The 19,027-nt window shown below is 48.3% G+C and overlaps 2 protein-coding genes across 4 annotated transcripts in view; one reads left to right on the plus strand and one right to left on the minus strand.

The window, feature by feature from the left end:
* Window positions 1-6,906: 6,906 nt before the first annotated feature.
* On the minus strand, window positions 6,907-8,166 carry PAQR9 (progestin and adipoQ receptor family member 9; the record flags this gene model as incomplete). Its single annotated transcript, XM_079539456.1, has 1 exon — window positions 6,907-8,166. One exon carries the CDS (start codon window positions 8,164-8,166, stop codon window positions 6,907-6,909), a length of 1,260 nt encoding a protein of 419 aa, XP_079395582.1.
* Window positions 8,167-18,310: 10,144 nt separating this feature from the next.
* U2SURP (U2 snRNP associated SURP domain containing) overlaps window positions 18,311-19,027 on the plus strand; it is a gene marked incomplete at its 5' end in the record, with an annotated part of 41,565 nt that continues 40,848 nt past the window's right edge. For all 3 annotated transcript variants that reach the window (XM_079539855.1, XM_079539856.1, XM_079539857.1), the window contains one exon: window positions 18,311-18,355. In XM_079539855.1, coding sequence (XP_079395981.1) covers window positions 18,311-18,355 — 45 coding nt within the window. The remainder of the gene's footprint in view (window positions 18,356-19,027) is intronic.

The raw sequence follows: 19,027 nt of genomic DNA on the forward strand, positions 1-19,027 counted from the left end.
ACTCTGCCACTTGGAACATTCCTAGTCTGCCAAATGGGAGACTTTTATTTGATGCCAAATAGAACTCTTTGTTTCACAGTCAATATTTCATTGTGATTCTTCACATAGTTGTTGCTACTGACCTCATGATGCTTCAGTGAGCACAGTTTGGCAGAACTCCTTACACATTTAATATGTTTATGTTTTGATATATACTTTAATAGTAATGAATTTTAACATAACAGAGATTCTTATTATGGATTGGTTAGCATAGATTTTGGAATACAAAAAAACCCCAAAACATTGTGCCATTTTGTTACTTGATAATGTGAAAGGCAATAAAATGGGAGTGATACTCATGCCGTGATACAGTTTTCAATAGTACCAAAATCACCATACAGGAGCTGGAAGTTCCTGTAGTTAAGCTAGCAGCATCTATGTTTGAAGATAACTATATTTAGTACATTTCTGGATCCTACAGATGTCACACTAACATATATTAAGAAATGAAAAAAGCTTTATTTCTACAAAAAATGTACTCAGAATCAACTTTATTTATAGCTCACACCTTTTTTTTTTTTTGCTAAAAATGCATAGTCATTACATATACGGTTGTCAGCATCCAAAAGTGTACAAAGAGTAAATTTTTAACCCCTCCCAGCAGAATCAAATAAAACTCACACTTTTTGTTCATTGCATGCACAGACCTTTAAATGCGATACCTCTTTCTAAAGCGTGCTTGAATCTCTAGCAGACAGAAAAAATTGACTTGCTATAAACTGTTTCTTCACACTATTACCCCCCCAGCTACAAACACAAATCCTTAGGCATTCACACAAAACAGTGAAGCACTACTTCAGAATCGTCCATCTTGCGAGTACGGTCAGCCAGGAAGCAATTGCCCTGAAAGCAGCAGTCTGCTGGTGTTTCCTTACAGGCAACTTTGAGCAAAAGCTTACTTCCTTTGCCTCAGTCGTTAATTCATTACTGAATTCAGTGGAATGAAACAGCATCTGTCTAATCAAGTTGTGAAAATAACTGATTCCACATCCAGCTCCAGAACATTAAACATCTTGAATAGAGATCTGTATCTTTCAGCGCAGGTGATGCTTTCTCAGCACCTTGCATCCCACCTGAGGAGAACAGGGTACAGTCTCAGGTGTTACTTGGGTGTTGGTTGTGTAGCCCTGACTTACAGACGTGTAACAGATGCAAGGAATTTATTTGGATAGAGTGAATTCCTTATGATTAGAGGCTTTGACGTGATGAATCACTCAAATCTGTTGATATTTTTGTTGTAGTTGGTTTTTTGTTGTTTTTTGTTGTTACTGTTGTTCACTACCACTGCCAGTTAGAAAAGCTCTTAAAAACATTGCCCTCTACTCAATGGTGCTCCAAGAGAAGGGCAGTGTGGGTTACTGGGATGAGTAGTCAGGGCTCCATGGTAGAGTACTCATAAGTGATAAGAAGGCCTAAATTCAGATCTGCTAAAGAATAGGATTGGTTCCATGTTGTTAAGTTTGGGAGATGAGAGGGGAAAAAAAGTTGTCTGTATGATCAATCATAGAATCATAGAATCATAGAATCACCAAGGTTGGAAAAGACCTAAAAGATCATCCAGTCCAACCGTTCACCTATTCCCAATGTAAGTTTGCATTCCCAAACGATTATACAATTCTTTACAAGCTTTATTTACTAAAGGTCTTTTTGCTCTGATAAGGGGTAGCTTTAAGTTGATTGAAATTGCCAGTGGTAGTTGAGCCATAAGCCTACTTTTACAGACACTGATAGGAAATCTTGCTCTGTTGTTTCACAGTAACTGCAATACAACCCATGGCTAAATGAACAAGGCCTTCATACAAACAAGTCACCAGTGAGAATTTCGGAAAACTACTTAGCTCACATATATTTTCTCTTTACTCCAGACAATTATGTATTTAATCAGCCTGTTTACTACTGCTTTAGACTGCAACTGCCCCCCTGCCTGAAGCCAGAGGAAATTTTGCCACTGACTCCAAAGGATGTGGGATATGAACTTCCTAGGAGTATGATGACAATGAGGGTTTGTCCCAAGAGTTCATGGTCTAGTAACGCTCCTGTTCCTCTCTGAGTGAGATGAGGAACAATTGAATATATGACATTCTTTCTGCTGGAGTTCAGCAATATTTCTTCTTAGCACCTAGGAGGGTCTTTGCATTTTTAAGTGCTTTACAAACATTAGCTAGTCTTCAGAGCAACCCTGTGAGGTAGGTAAGGTATATTCTCCCCATCTTACAGAAGAGGAAACTGAGACACAGAGGGTCACATTCAACCCTGGTACAATTCCAGTGATTTACATGAATTAAATTCATTTAAAATGAACACAGTTCAAATAACTTGCCCAAGATTACAGAACAGTAGTGGCAAAGCAAGGATGAGAAAGCAGGAGTGCCTGACTCCTCAGCTTGTTACTGGCCACTTGGTCATCATTACACTCCCAGGCAAAGAAAAACAGTATAACCTGGACAACTAATACAGGTATGGTTTGTTTCTGTAAGGCATGTGGATGGTAATCAACTAAGTGCAATAACATTTTATGAATGTGCTGCCTCAGAAAGTTTACTTAAATATAAAGTAAAGCTTTCAGACTGTCATTTTCTGTCAGGGTACTGTTGACAGAAACATGGTATCTGGATTCAGTGTATAAATAATGACACTCGAACAATTAAGCAAAACTATAGTTTTAGTAAAAACCAATGTGTTTCTACTTCTAACTGCTAAATTTCTATAAGCACAGCATGCAGATGAAAACTTCCCCTTTGTTTCCAGAATGCAGGCTCCAGTCTTGCTAATGAAGCTGCTCACAGCTGTGCAGACATTCAAATGAATACACTGCAGAAGAAGAAATAGCATTCCACCACAGAACATGGGATAATAACTGCAGACCAGGTATATCGATCTTACAGAAAGATGAGCTTGAAGCTTACAGGTACCTCTGATGTACCCAGAAGCTAGGCTTCATCTGCCAGTATGTTGACTGCAATTCTAAGCACATGCTAATTGCAAAGCGAAGTGAGTGTGTCACCAGCATAACCAACACTCTGGAAACTGACCCCACTGACAGTCAGTTCATATTGCACAGGTATGTCAGCCTGAAGGTCAGTGTTGGCCAGAGAAGGACAAACACATGTGCATTTCCAGGCCGTCCCCTTGTACTCAGCATTCTTCCTTCATTCTACCACAAAAAGCCTGAAAAGTCTTTTCGGTTTTACAGATGAGCTATGGAGTCCTTTGCTCCCTAACCACAGCGTAGACCTTCAGTTAAGTACCCAGACAATAAAAATATTATGACAGGTACTTAAGCAAAAAAAATTGTGTTTAGGATGTCCTTGTGCATCTGGCCTGCAGGTCAGACCTCCTGACTGAGCTCTGGATGTGCCGATAGACATTCAGCCATGTGTGCTTTCAAATCAGAGATCCTGCCTCCTTACAAGCCACACAAATGCAGACATTGAATTCTAAGAGCAAATCCAAGCACTATAAATATAAATGTCTTGTTCCACTTTTAATCTCTTTAACTCAGTTTTGTTTGTCCTTATTCATGGACACTTGCTATTGAACATGGCAAACGGAGCAATTATCTGCACAGAATTGTCCTTGCTGAATAAATACACACTCAAGAAGTGTTTCCCTAGATATTCTGCGCACTCATTGTAACTTTTAGTTTACTGACACATACAAGCAAACAGACAAATGAACAAACAAATGTTCATTAGAATTGCATAAAATGAATCACGTCCCCCTCCACACATTGGCTCCTGATACACATGGTCTGCTTGCAGAGGCTCAGAGAGCAGTACCTGCAACCAGTATTTGCAAATAACTCCACAAAGTGCTCGGCCTCATGCATGTGCCTCAACATTTTGCCAATAGAAATGTTTCAAATGAATCAATATTCTCAATATCAGGTCCTGGTACCAAATCTGCAGCACAACTGGGCCTCACAGGCAACTGTTATGACGCTCCAAGATTCCAGTAAAATTGCAGTTGGTTGCAATCCAACCTTTATACTGTTATCTGTAGTTGAGATATATATAGACGACCCTGTGTGGCCTAACTGCAAATATCAAATGTATTTTTACAAGTTAGCAACAGCCTTTTTTGACATTGCCTCTTGAGATGTCCTCTACATTGTGAGTGACAAGCACAACTATAATTCATTATGCAGTATGCTTTAACAGCCTTTTTTTACATTTGGCTTTAATTGTCACTTGTTTCTAAGCTGTCTGCTAGTGCTGAGATTTACTGTCCCCAGCCTTTTTGATTTTTCTCCTAGTTTTTAATTGCTGGTTGTACATGCCAGTGGCATCTCCCAGGCAAGCAATTTCTAAATAATTAGTTTTGAAACTTGGATGAGTCATTTGGGCTCTAACCATTATGCATCTATTATTTTAACTTGAATACAGTACATCTCAGGGATACCGACCTCCTTCTGAAGCTGTGGAAATTCATAGCACAGCATGGTTGCAGGTCTTGATCCATTTGCTTTCTGGTGTGAGCTTCCAGTTCTTTCTTTTCTTGTTTTGTTTTGGTTTGGTTTGGTTTGGTTTTCTTTTTTTTCTCTTCTCCATGGTATGAAAGACACATCAGAGCATGACAGTGCCATAAACCAACCTCTCCTATGGTGCAAATTGTTTTCTGCTTTACTGGCAGCTCAATAAAGCAATGCCATAATTACGATAAGTCACTGAAAATATTCAACCTTAACAATACTTCGTGTATTTTTAATTTCCTTTCAATGCAGGTTGACAAATGAAAACAAAACACAGACAGCCACATAGAGAATGCTGTTTTTTATGGACCATCAGTGGTAACACAGGAGGTCATAGACTGGGAGCCAGTGTTTTTGAAAATTCTAACCAGTCCCTCTGAGAGACCGTATGTGACCTCACCACAAACTACAGAATTGCTGCTGGCAAAGAACACTTATTTTTGTTAGGCCATTCTCATTATTTATAAAAATCTAAAAGATCCAATCTACTGTTGTTAAAATGGGTTAAGATAAAAGGCAAAATGAAGCAGACCTGTATTTTCCTTTAGCTTGTATACTTTCACAGGGAAATTTTCACAAGTCTGACATTGGTACAGGACGTATCAATTATTGGTTTCTGTGATGGTTCTGACCCATATTAAGGACATGACCTCATAATCACTAGCTAGAGCCCCTCCTATACTCTTGTTACAAACAAAGGGGACTTTGTCTTGCAGAAGACCATGGGACTGGACTCAAAACATACACTTGGAGTTTGGATGCCAAGTCCATGAAAATGGGAAAGATGCAAGCAGAAGTATTTCCACAATAGAAGCAAAGAGGTTGAGTTAAAGAAGCACTGTGCTATTGTGCGGTATGACATCAGTGGAAGGAAGCACCACCCTTCTTTTTGAAAATGGGTATACAGCAGTTTCACACCTGAACTTCAAGTTGTAACCCTTTGAGAAATATTATTGCACGCCTGTTACTTGTTCTGACAAAATCAAAATGCATGTTTAAAATCTGCATGTAGTTTAAAAAATTTCTCTTTATATGAAGAGTAAATTAAATCTATGGTTAGTTGTTTGTGGTGTGAGAAGGATATTACCTGGGTTGCTGAGAAAAGACACTGCTTTGGAAAATAACTTGTAATTGTTCTCTTTGAACCCCCCTGAAGGTAATGGATGAGGACTTCAAAGCACCCAGCTGTAGCCCAAACTGATCAGCATAGGAAAAAGCAGGGAATTACATGAAAATGTCAATATCCAGTGCTCATAGGTCTTGAACTCATACTCAGCACCTAATTTTTGGATGGTAAATTTGTCGAAGTGCTCTAATTAAGGAGCACAAGACACCAGTTCCACGTAATTATTTAAAAGACCCAGAATAAGATCTCATGCATCACTTATTCTCTTTACATCCACAGAACTTCCACCGAGCTTGGCAGGAGCTTATAGAAAGTCTGGCATTTGACCTTGACTCTGAAGGGCTGATTTTGGGGTGATTTACTGGGGAAGATAAAGGGGCCCCCTAGCAACCCCCTGAAAGTGACAGATGTTCCTGACGTGCCGGGGAAGAGCTGTGCCATTATGCAGTGCCCTTCTTCCCCCCCACCCCCACTTTAAAACCATCTGATCCCTTTCTGGTTCAATTATTTTACATATCCCTGTATTATATTGTAGAATCCGAGCGGCTACGCCAACCACTCAAGCTTCACTGCCTGTCTAATTAAAGTCTCTCCGTCAACTGGTAATTCTGTAATAATTCACAGCTGGTTTTGCTCTCTATTAAATCTATTATGTTCCCTGGCTGAAAAAGGCTGTGAGGCCTTAAAAAGTATCGACAGCTATTAATTTGTTTGCATTTAAAATCCAGTATGTGGCTGCAAAGGCCTGTTACAGTATCACAGAGGAAGATAAATGTCAGTGCATAATCTGCTAGGAAATTTCACACAGGAATTGATTAAAAGTCTATCAGCAATCATTGCACGAGTGTGTCTTCAGGTGTATATATATATATACATATATATATGTAGCTAAGAAATAAATAGCTCTCTATATAAATATGTATATATAAATACACAGCCAGTTTAAACCTAATTGTTATGAACTAGTAAGTGGCATTCACAGTTCATGCATTCTTCCTAGTAGCAGAGTTTAATTATTTCAGCTTATACTTTAAGCAGCAACATACCAGTAAGCGTTTGCTTGCTTCCCCTGGTAACCTAGTAGTTTAAAGAGTACGAGCAGTTTCACCATTGCCGTTTTCTCTGGAAACCTTCTTCCATAGGTGTCTTTCTGCCAGGTTCACAGCATCTTCAGGACACGGCTGGGCCAGTCTGAGGGTCACCAGCGTGAAGGTCATCAGCTCAACCATCTCCAGCCCAAGGGCCGATGGTACGGTGGCCACCGGCACAGTCAGTCCTGCTTGCAGAGGTCTGCGACGTTGAGGAACCTCCTGACGACCACAGCTAAGCAGACCGTCAGCAGCAGCATGTACCCCACGGTGCCCAGGTAGGTGGGAGCGGCTGGGGCTGCCTTGAGGAACTCGGCCAGCCCGTCTTCCACGTAGTGCACCTGGTCGTAGATGCTGAGGAAGGTGAAGATGTGGAAGAGCTGGTGGCTATGCCCCACGATGTCAAACAGCCCTGGCTGGATCCGCTCGGGGATTTTGCTGACGTTGAAGAAGGCAGCCACCAGCAGCCAGAAGTAGCGGCGGTAGAAGTAGACGAAAAGCGTGGGGTTGCGCGTGCGGAGGTCAAAGATGAGGCTCTCCAACATGATGGGGCAGGCCATGCTCAGCGGCATGGCGAAGACGAAGGTGCGCACGGCGAAAGGGTAGGCGCAGCAGGCGGCGCGGCTGCGGCAGCAGGCGGCCGTGCATCCCACGGCCAGCGCCAGGGCCACGGGTAGCACCAGGGCACGGTAGGCCGCGATGGGCAGGCTGCAGTCCAGCTGCCAGCCCAGCTGCTGCTGCACGTAGCGGCTCAAGACGCCGGCATCCAGCAGGCTCAGCCCCGGCAGCAGGTAGTAGGAGTAGGCCACGGTGCTGGCAAAGCCGTAGTAGCTGATGGAGGCGTAGTCCAGGTAGAAGAAGGCGGCGCGGAGGCGCGGGGAGAGGCAGCTGAAGAGATGGGCCGTGCAGCTCATGGCGAAGGTGAGCAGCACCCCCGAGGCGTAGCACCAGAGGGGCAGCAGAGCCGGGTGGTGGAAGGGCACGTCCCCGGCCCCCCGCAGCAGCAGCAACCGCCCGAAGCGGCTGAGGAAGAGCAGCAGAGGGATGAAGTGGGTCCAGAAGTTGAGCGTCTCGTTGGTGGGCTGCAGCACCGAGGCCAGGCACTCCTGCGCCGAGCAGTGCAGCCGTCGGTAGCCCGAGAGGATGAAGCACTCCACGAAGTCCTCGGGCACCTCGTCCCAGCGCAGCAGGGCGGCGGGGCGGGCGGGCGGCGCCGCCTCCTCCTTGTCCCCCTCGCCCCCCGGCATGCTGCCCCCGCAGGCCCCCGGACCCCCGGCAGCCCCCGGCCCGCCGCCCGCCGCCCGCCGCCGCCGCCGCCGCCGCCGCCGCCGCCGCCGCCGCCCGGGCGAGGTGGAGCCGCCGCTCCCGCAGCCGCCGGCGGAGGAGCCGCGGTGGCTCTGCGCTTTTCCTCCTCCGCCGCCGCCCCCGGCAGCATCACTCATTGCAGCACGGGCAGCGGCGGCACCGCCGCGCCTCCTCCCGCCCCGCCGCCCGGCATCGCGGTAACTGGAAACCGGCGGCGCATCCAGCGCGCCCGGGGGGCCGGGAGAGACGCCCCCGCCGCCCCGGGTACGGTTTCCCGGGGAGGGAGGAGCCGGACACCCGAGCCGCAGTTAATGATTGATGCGGCCGCGGCGCGCGTTTCCCGGCGGGGGGCGGCGGCTGCGGGCCGAGCCCGGGGGAGATCCCCGGGAGAGCCCCCACGGCGGTGCCCGGCGGAGCTCAGCCCCGGCCGCGGCCCCGGGACGGCCCTCGGCGGCCCCCTCTCGGCCGGAGCTCCGCCGGGCACCGCGGGGGGCGGGCGGGGACAGCGGCGCGGGGACACGCGAGCCGCCGGGCACGGGGCTCTGCCGCGAGCAGCTCCCGGTGCGCGGAGCGGGCGGCGGGCACGGCACCGCCTTCCTTACCCGCGCGGCTGCCGAGGTGGCACTGCCGAGCGCGGCTCATCGGCTGCGGCGGTGCCGGTGACAAAGGCGGGGCGGAAGGCGCCACAAAGAGGACGGTGACCCCGGCGGGTCGCGCTGTGCCCCGGCGGTGCCCCCGGGCGGAGGACATCGGCGGATGCCGTTTCTGCCGCGTGCGCTACACCGAGGCCGTGATCTTCGGTGACGTTCTGTCATGCGGCGAACGCAGAAGCTGTTTTAGGCTGAACGTTCGGGGCCCGGGCTGCAAAGGGTGTATGTATGTCACACTGACACACTGGGCCCCCATCTTCTCCCTGCTGTGCGAGCGGCGCGCTGCGGACCGCAGGGGCGCAGTGATGGATCGCCGGGGCTGCGCGGGGCCGAGCCTTACACAAATCCCACACTTAGCAATGCGGTTATGCAAGCGGCACGGTTACATAATGAGAATATATAAATCCAGGGAAAGCAGTGGCAGTGTGTTGGTGTGCGGTAAGAAGTTTGGGGTAAAGAGAAGAAAGCGCAGAAAGTGAAGTGACCTGCAGGCTCAGGCGGCAGCTGGAGTGCGGGGCTGTCCTCTGCTGCTTCCACGTGTTTCCTTTCTGTTTGCTTTCAGCACACATGAATGGTCTTAAACATCTTGTGCATATTCATGTGTCTTTACTGCACTATAATATTCTGATATATATGTAAACTCATGCAGTATAATCTCAGTACAGCATAATTAGGGCGCCATACCCTATGAGTTTTATTAAAATCTTCTATTCAGTAGTGAGTAGTGACAACGTGCGAGGTACTGTGAACATAAAGGTGACCAGAAAAGTGTTTTTAAAAACTGGCACAAAAGAAGCAGTAAAAATGTGTTGCTAAAAGTGATGTTCAGTGCATTTTTCATTACAGGAAAACATTGATTTTACGGAACTGTCCAAAGTAGGGCACGCTGATGGCACCGCTTGTAATCTTTACAAAAATAAAGCCCTGCTAGGAAAATAAACACAGCTGAAACAGTACTGGGAAGTTAATGAGTAGAGTAAAATATTAAACAAATGGGCTTATTTTTTAGATAACGGGCCTAACGCGTTCTGATATCCATGCATGTTAGAGGGTGGGAGGTGGAAGCCTGGTAGCCTGCAGGGACAACAGTCCTTGGGGTGAGCAGAGTGCTCTGTGGGCTCTGCAATGTGTGCTTTAGGGAGAAGAAAGTCTCTTCAGGGTTAAACTGCTCAGCCTAGGGCAGAGGTCCATCTTCTGATGGGGTGCTCTGTGCTGAAGAAGCCCCAGGAGCAGACAGGATAGATGCTGCCCATGGGCTGTGTCACTGTGGTTGTCCCTACTGGTGAGGCGGTTGGCAGCCAGATGTCTCCTCCCTGCCCTGCTCCCACCCTACTGCGTGGTTCCTAAGTGATGCTTTCATCTCTGGTAGTGAATGCCACCGCAGGCCTTAGGCATCAGGCCAAAGTGAGTGTGGTCTTCAGCCTCCCTCCTCAAGGTTAGGTACAGAGAGGTGGCTGGGAGCCACGTGGTTCAGACCTGCACTGAAGAGCCTGCTGGAAAAGCACCAGCAGCTGTTGTGACAGATGGTCTAAACGACAGCAGCATCCACTGCTGATGGAAGCACTGGGCTGCAGCAGCAGCAGGACTCGTTCGGCACTTCTGTCTTTCCCACAGGCAGGAGGCATTTAGTCCTCTTGCCTTGAGAATATTGCCTATCTCCTGGCTTCCTGCGAGGAACACCCACTGGGTCTGTGGCTCTGCGGGAAGTAGCCCTGCCGGGAATCAGCACGTGGAATTTGCTGATGGTTCCGGATCCACAGTGGCACCTGAATGTCTGGGCGCTGGTGAAGATATGCATTGCTGTCACTGCAGTGAAGATAAATGTCTGGAAACTTTTCCCCATTGTTCTTGTCTTCCTGTAGGATTTTAAAATGCGCTAAGATAACATTCCGTGGGATGGAAGCTTTTGGTTTTCCAGTGCTGGGGTCAGATAGGAATATGCTGCACAGTCCCTGTGCTCCTTGGCAATAGGTAAAAAGATGCTGTGAACTCAGCCAGTTCTGTCCTGCCGTGTGTCTCTAGGCTGTGTGCCCGTGCAGCCGGCACTGTGGGCTAAATGCAAATACTTCTCTGGAAGAAGGACAGGGTTATGGTTGCTGTCTGGTTCTGTTTGCTTTGTTCCTGTGGGTTTACCTGTCAATGTTGTCAATATAAATACAAGCAGTACTACAGATAGATTGCAAGTTCCTTTTCTCTGTCTCTGTATGGGCACAAACTTGGGCTTTTGCCAGGTGCTTAGGTAATGTCACACATGTAGGATTTGGGTCTCCTTGTCTGGACAGAAAGCACCATGGTGATCTCAGAGCTTCTAAAGATCACTGTTCATATCATTTCCGGGTGAGTCCAACACAGCTGTAGGAGCTACAGTAATGAAATTAATCACCAGCAGTCTGGTTCCTTTTTTTTCCAGGGCTGCTGTCTCACGGGAGAGAATGATCTCCAAGGACAGACTGGCTTTCATAAAGACAGCCGTATACATCTTATGTAGGGTTAGTTATTCTGTTTGCAAGCCAGCTGGAGTAGTGTACTGGGAACCTTACAGTTTAAAGCTCTTACAACCTTAAAATAGCTTCTTATTTGTGTAGTCCATCAAGGTTAGTATTACTTGACTATTATGTGGTTGGGAAGGGAAAGTCAGGGCATTTGGAGGTCACAGAGAGGAGACCACAGGCTGTAGTGTGTGAAGAAGCCTCAGTGCATTGCTCTAAACCAGAGGGTTTATATTTAGAAGGGCATGATCAGCATATAGCTGGGTTTCTTCTAGCATGTGTAGAATGTTCTGCAGGCTTTGTCTCAAAATAACCTTTGAGAAGACTCTTAAAACTCTGGTGAAGGCATTGTCTAATGAGGTAAATAATGGGAGGTAGTGTTCATCAGTGCTGGCATGAAGAATCAAAGAAAAAGTTTTCCCCAAATACCAAATGTGGATTTGTTTCTATAGCATGCTTTCATTTTATTCATATCTGAAGTCCTTTCACAATGTATCATTTTGTCTAAAATATCGCAAGCTCTGTAAAATACTGTGAATTACTTCAGTCATCCACAATGAAATTATGCCTTTCGGGTAGAAAAAAAAAAGCTGATTTCATCTTTTGCGCTCTGATTTATACAGCATGCTTGGGAGGAGGTCCTGCTTAGCCCTCCTGTTATCCACTGTCTTTCTGAGCAAGTAAAGAAATTAGATCTACAGCTAGAGGAAGTCTGTGTGTTAGCAAACGCTGTGGTGGTTGGCAGATTTACAGTGCTTTTGGAGATACAGCTTCAGCCTCATCCAACTCAGCCCACTCAGAGTGGGGCAAACATTAATCAGAAGGAATCTCTTTAATGGTAACACTTTGCCATAAAATGCTCTTTTTCACTTCTTTTGCCTTTTCTATATTTCAACCTTCAAGACAAATTTTACTAATCTTTTTCTTAATAAGAAATTTTCTCTGAGTAGAAACATCTAACCTGTGTGCCCTGGATTTTATCCTTCTTCACTAAGATCTCTCCAGTGTCTGACTGTTCCGACATCCATCGTGGAACCCCACGGACCAGGAGTGAGGGCAGAATTTGGCTGTATTTATTTAAAAGAGTAGGGAAAAGGAAAAGGAAAAGGAAAAGGAAAAGGAAAAGGAAAAGGAAACGGAAAAGGAAAAGGAAAAGGAAAAGAAAAAGAAAAAGAAAAAGAAAAAGAAAAAGAAAAAGAAAAGAAAAAGAAAAAGGAAAAGGAAAAGGAAAAGGAAAAGGAAAAGGAAAAGGAAAAGGAAAAGGAAAAGGAAAAGGAAAAGGAAAGAGAGGCTCTAGCCTCATCTCACTTTGTCTAATGTAGCTCATTCTTGCAGTTTCTCTGGTGGAACGTACAGAATCACACAAACATTTTCCTCTCTGTGATTTTTTATCCCTTCTCAACTTCATATCAGTCTCTTGAAAATAATGTCTTGATGGGTAACTTTGTACTGTAGTGAATGTGATCTTTTGTAATAATTGAGTAGGCATAGTGCTTTGATCTAATATTGAAGAGGTTAACTTGCCCTTAGCCATCTACCCCATGATCATGTTCAGACTGGATAAACAGGAATCCTTGCATCATTTTCTCCTTCTTAAGTAACTAATTAGGGCCAATTATACTTTATAAATATAACTCCTTAATAGATAAGCAAAGTGGAAGTGATGTTAGGATTTTAAAGCCTCAGCTATAGTTCGAGGTTAGAAAAGATAGGTATGGTAAAGGAAATAGCAAAGCAATTGCTAAACACTGCACAAGCTGGAAGAATAAATCCCAGCACATTTTAAGAAAATTTATCTGAATGCCTTTTTTAAGTTCTTTTTTTTTTTTTAAAGATTGGGGGTAGATTTTGTGTTCTTCTGGACACTGGCAAACCTGAACATAAGTACTGCAGTGAAATTAGTTTGACTGTGATGAAGAATAGCATACTGGGTGCATGCATATTTCACAAATGTTCCCTGTGATCAGAATCCATCACTGTCCTCCCTGCAGGGTACCTACAGCAAGAGCAAAGTAAGCTCAAAGTAAGCTTGTCCTTTGTGAGTGATTGTAGGGCTGAACCCTCACCTGCAAAATGCATGGCCAAGGAAAACTTGCTTGTTTGCATGTGCACAGCTAACTCAAATACCAAGTGAGGGAGTTTTCCAGAGCACAAATTGATATCACTGTTGGTAAACTCAAAGAAGGAACTCTTGGTATGGAGAAAGGAAAGGCTGCACTCAGAATTTCCATGCTTTTAAACAGATGATAAATTTTCACATCTGGACTCTATCCACATAGGTTAATTCTCTGTAACAAGAAGTTGCAGAAGAACTTTTGGAATTAAGCCTTACTGAAGAACACACTGCAAATTACTGACCTTTCTCTGCTAAATAGCAGAAATCTGATGTTGCCCCCATAATCAGTCTGGGGAGTCCCAGAGAGAGAAGAAACTCTCAAGACAATAAAGCACATCTCCTAGAAGAGCAGCGGGGATCTGGGAAGGGAAAGCAGCTGCAGAGCAGGACTAGAGCGGGATGTGGAGTTGAGAGAAGTGCAGCAGGGCTGGGAGATAAAGCAACGCGGAGGAGACTCAGCCAGGTGACAGAGAGGAGGCACAACAGGCACTGGGAATCTAGGATCAAACTGCTCTCACTCAGCCACCTTCTATAGCTTTTTCTTCTTTTTACTATTCAGGGGGTCCCAGTTGCAGTCCAGTGTCTCCAAGCAGCCCAGGCTGCAGCTGCTCTGGCCGTGGGCACTGATGCATCTCCTCTCTACCTTGCTCTCCTTCCATGCTGCACACTCAGCTTCCAACAGCAAGTGAGTATGCAGGGGAGGATCTTTCTGCCTGTTTTGGGAACTCTTACCTATGGTTTTTAGTCTCAGAGGTGGGAGGACACAAAAGGTAGAATAAAGAAAAAGAAGCTGGGAAACTGCTGCCTATGCGATGGGAAAACAGCACACAGTGACAGTGGCTTTAGGGATCTGTGAGCCATTACTGAGAGTGCAAAAACATAGGGTTACAAACCTGTCCACCCTGTAGCTACATTTCTGTCCTACTCCTGATCTGCTTTCTTATGCCCTCAGGTGTGCTTTCATTGCTACAGGGCAAGGAGCATCCATGGCACATAAAATCTTCCCTGTCCCCTCATACCCAGCTCTGCAAAAGGAGCTGTGATTTTGTCCTGAGATGAGAGGAATGGGCAAAAATGGTGAGAGAGCTCCTGTGGAAGTGGGGATAAAACAGGCAGAAAGACAAATGTAGTGCACTGCAGCGTGATTTACTGAGTGTAGTTTAGTGTTCATTATTTAAGATAATTCATGATTTTCCCTATCATTGCCTAATTATATCTGTCATTATAAAAACAGTTAACTCCCACGTTTGCATACAACCAGATCTACTTCATTATAATGAAAAATCTCTGGTATTTCCTTTTTACTACGATCATCTACCCTTTCCAGCATGAATCCTCCACGGAGTTATGCATCTCACTGCATTCTTCCCTTCCCTTCCCATCCCATCCAGCCCAGGGCATAATGCCATTCACTAACTGTATGTGATTGCTACCGTACTATTGTGATGTGTTATAAATAGCACAGTTTCAGTATAGTTCACTCTGAAAAAGTATCTGTAGAGATGACCTTTGGAATACCAACTGTGCATTTCTTGTTTTTCCCTTTCACAGCATGCAGTGGATCATGATGCTCTTAATTGGTGCAGTTTATTAATTACAAAGGAGCATAGAAGCTGAGTGGTAAGCAGAGGATTTCTACAATGAAGTGGATAATTAAAAAGGATTAATGAGGTGGATTAAATAAAGGGATTGAGGCCAAATGGAGCACAAATTTTTGAAACATTATTGGCCCCAAACTGCTACATGCAAGGGCACGTTCCTTTTTTCCAGTTTGATGTTTGTTTTTACCCAGAAGTGTCAGTCTTTCTTTCAAACCAGGTTTATCAGCATATTCCCAGGAGAGCTGAGCAGATTTTGTCCCTCCTCCCGTGGCCCAAAGTGCTCCTTCTGTCCAGTACAAGTTCCCATCTGGTTTGCTTTCAGCTCTGTGCTGCACCTGTTTCCACTACCACATTAAAGACAAAACTCAAAGGATGTAATGGATGACACTAATCCTGTGCTTCCTCAATCTGCTGAAGTGCTTCTTAATAACCTCTTTCTCTTTAAGAAAGATGGAGGAAAAAGACTTTGCTGGGATTCTGAAACAACAGAAGCCTGCCTAATCCATCCCTAAAGCTTCTTGGCTAACAGCATTCCTTCCTGCGGAAAGGCTTCTCTGTGGGCAAGTTTGGAGCACAACAAAGCCTATAGAAGGACTGATGCAATTGTCCCCAAATTCTGCTGTCAACAGCTGGGTTTTTCTTCTCCCTCCTGCTCCCAAATCAGTAGTGGTTCCACTTCAGATCTGAGCAGAGCTTGGAGGGACTCAGCAGGCAATGGAGGCGGTTGTAGAGATGGAGAGGAATCCCCCAGGGTGGGAGGTGGGAGGGAGCTGGTACAGTGCTGTGGGAGCGGCAGGTAAACACTCATTGTGATATTTAAATCAAGTTCCCTTCTGAAGAGAGCTCATTAAACATCTGATATCTCTTGATCCTTACTCGCAATCGCATTACCGGATCATTTTTGCATAGTTATTTTGCAAATGGTAGAGGGAGACATACATATTTCTGCCACGTGACCCCCATCTGTCTGCCTTGTGGATTTCTCAGTTGCAGTAGTGCTATCTGGCCAAGCACTTTCTTGGCTGGAATAGGAAAGCAATTAGTATGTAGGTAGTTATTTGCGTCGGTTTCCTTTTTTTGGTGTGACTCATGAAGCAGAAATCACAGGATATGGTCATTGTAATATCACTGCCCATTCTGAGCAATGGGGAGCTCATCTGTGGAGCACACAGGATTCCTCGCACGTGATTTCGGCTTATCTCCCCACGCCAGTTACTAGTGGAAGCAGCACTTCGGAGCTGGGCCCACGCTGCCAGATCCGCTGCCCCTCCCAGCAGCAATATTGCCCCATTTATAATTGCTCAGTGTAGGCAGCAGGTAGCACACAACGGGGAGAGCCCGCCCCTTGAGCAACGCCGCCCGAGCCGGCTGAACGCCACCAGCCACCGCAGCCTCGCCTGACCCCGAGCTGCCGCCGGGCAGCTCTGAGCTGCGGCCCCGCGCGGCCCCTGCTGGAGCCCGGGCGCTGCGCTGCGCCCTGCGGCGGCTCCTGTCCCCGGGCGCTGCCGCTGTGCACCGCACGCAGGAGGGCTGCAGGTTATTCTATTTCTGTCTGCGTTTCTATTCGAACATACTGATGAAAATTTTCAGGTTTTTTTGGATGAGATGTTTCTCCTTTTCTTGAGCTCCGAAGTGATCGATGCCCCCCATCAGCGCAGGCTGCTCAGGGCCCCATCCAGCCTGGCCTTGAGAACCTCCAGGGCTGGGGCACCCACAGCTCTGCGGGCAGCAATGCCAGCGCCTCACTGCCCTCTGAGTAAGGACTTTCCTCCTAATATCTCATCTAATCTAAACATATCATCCTGGTTTTATCTGCACTGTCAAATGTAGTTATTAGCGTACGCTGCTCTCTACTGTGGCTCACGTGACCGTAGGCGTTAGGAGTTGGTGGATTTAAAGCTTTCATTCATTTCCGTGCCTTTTCTTTAAGTATTACCACAACCCCACCATCTTTTGCATTATGATGAGAACTCATAGGAACAAGGGAACACAAGATTCATGTAAAATGTAATGTGACCTCTGGGCACAATATCCACTTAGCAGTGTTCAGTAATAAGAAAGTTGCCACGGTGTTGTGATATCAAGACCAAAAATCAGAGGATCTGCTCTGCCATCCTGTTTGTGCCACACGCAGAGAGCAGGTTGGTTGTGCGTAGGTGAGCCGGTCCCTGCTGCTGTCTCTGAAGCTCTTGTGGGAAAACGCCCAGCGATTGGAAAGACCCTGCACGATCAGCCTTTGTCTCTCCTCCCAGGGGCTCAGGCAGTGCAGACCAGTATTTTTTGTTAATAGAGACCCCTCCCATCGTGTGTGACCGTGTGTCCTTCACAGCAGCTGTAAGGATTGCTGGTGCCTCCCGAAAACGCAGCGGTGTGCCCAGGAATAGCTGCCTAGGGACAGGAGGGCGTCAGGTGGGTGCTGCCTGTGAATGACTGCCTCTCAAGCTGGTTGCTAAGGAGGTTGGGGTTGCCTAGCGACTTCATTTGGGTTTTTCTCTGCTAATGTGAAAGCAGGAGCCCCACATGGGACACAGACAGCACTCAGACCAAAGAGCTGCAAGCAGAGTGGGACGCAGGCATGTCCATGCAGTCTGGGCTGCTCCTGGCTCTCCATGGAAGAGGTGGCATGGGGACAGGCCCAGCTCACGGCTTTCACTCAAGATGCTCTTCACCTTGCTGGCATGGTGAGGCCCGAGGAACCATGGGTTCCCTGTTGTGGGGTGCTGCTGTGGGTGCAGCAGGTGAAGGATGCAGCTGGGCCCATCCCACACAGCCCTGCCGCTGCCGCCCTGTGAGGGGCTCAGGTTCTGACAGCTCTTGCAATGCTTCTGCTGTTCGTAAAATACCCACGCTGGGCCCGTCAGGCTGTCCTGCACCAGGTGTGAGGTGCTGCTCACCGGCATCTCTGGGTGACTGCGCCCCGCCACTGCACCGACTCGATGAAAAAACGGAGCGGGGTTTTGGACAGGACCGATGCCGGAGCCGTGTGCCGGCCGCTGTACCTGCAGGAAGATGGCATTTACCACAGCCCCGCCCCGGCAGAGACTGAAGCCCACCAGCTTTCGTCCCCCCGCGGGACGGGAAGAAATTTGTTTTTCCAGAGTTTAACACGCTCAGACCGGCACCGTGCCCGTCTGCAGCAAGGTCCCGCCTCGGCACGCGGCTGCCGGGCCGACAGCGGCACGGTGACTCAGCGCTCCGCGGGCAGGGGCGGCGGACGGGACGCGGCGACCACTCCGCGGGCGCGGGCACGCGCACGGCGGACGGGGGGCGGCGCGGGGGCGCGCGAGCCGGACGCCCGACGCAGGCCGCCCCGTCGGCGTCTCGGCGCTCGGCTGTCCGCCCTGAGCGGGCGGGGCCTTTCCGCTGCCATCCGCGGTTCGGCGCTCGCTTCCTCGCCGCCGGGGCTGAGCGAAGGAAGAGGCAAGATGGCGGACAAGGCGCCCGGCGGCTCGCAGAAAGGCAGTGGGAAGGTGAGGCCGTTCCGCGGGGCGGCCCGAGGCCCGGCAGCCCGTTCCGCCGCCGGGGGGTGTAACGGCCGCGACCCGCCGGCGGGGCGGCGGGGATCAGGAGCGGCGGGGCGGGCGGCGCGGCCTGCCGAGTCCCCGCGTCCCCGCCCCGGCTCCGCTCCTGCGCGGCGGGACCGCGGCCCGGCCGGGGAGAGGCGGGAAGCGGGCGGTGCGGCGCGGTCGCGGTCCGAGCCATCGCGGGGCGTCCGCAAGGCGCCGGGCAGCGGGCTTCTGACGGGCTTCTAACGGGCCTCTAACGGGCCTCTAACGGGCTGGCGGTTCCCGTTCCTCGGCCGCGGGAGGCGGCAGCGCCGCGTCGTTCCTCGCGCCTTTCGCCGCGCGTTCCGTGTGCCGTAATGGCCGCGTTGGGTGCGAGGGCCGCGAGCCCGGCGGCGCTGCCTCGCGCACGGCGTGTCCGCGGCCGCGCTCCACCAGCCCGGAGCCGGGCCTTCCTCGAATTCCGTCCCGTCTGCGGCGTGGAGCGGCCGGGCTGCGGGCGGCCCGCGGGTTGGGGCTGCAGTGCTGTCTGCTTCCCTCGGTCTGGCAGATCTTAGACCAGAAGGACAAAACTTCTCCTGACCGTTGTTCTTCTTCCTTTGATTTTTTTTTTTTTTTTTTTTCTTTCTTCCTCCCGTA

This window comes from Tetrao urogallus (assembly GCF_951394365.1).
Source record: "Tetrao urogallus genome assembly, chromosome: 9".
In the NCBI taxonomy this organism is placed as follows: Eukaryota; Metazoa; Chordata; class Aves; order Galliformes; family Phasianidae; genus Tetrao; species Tetrao urogallus.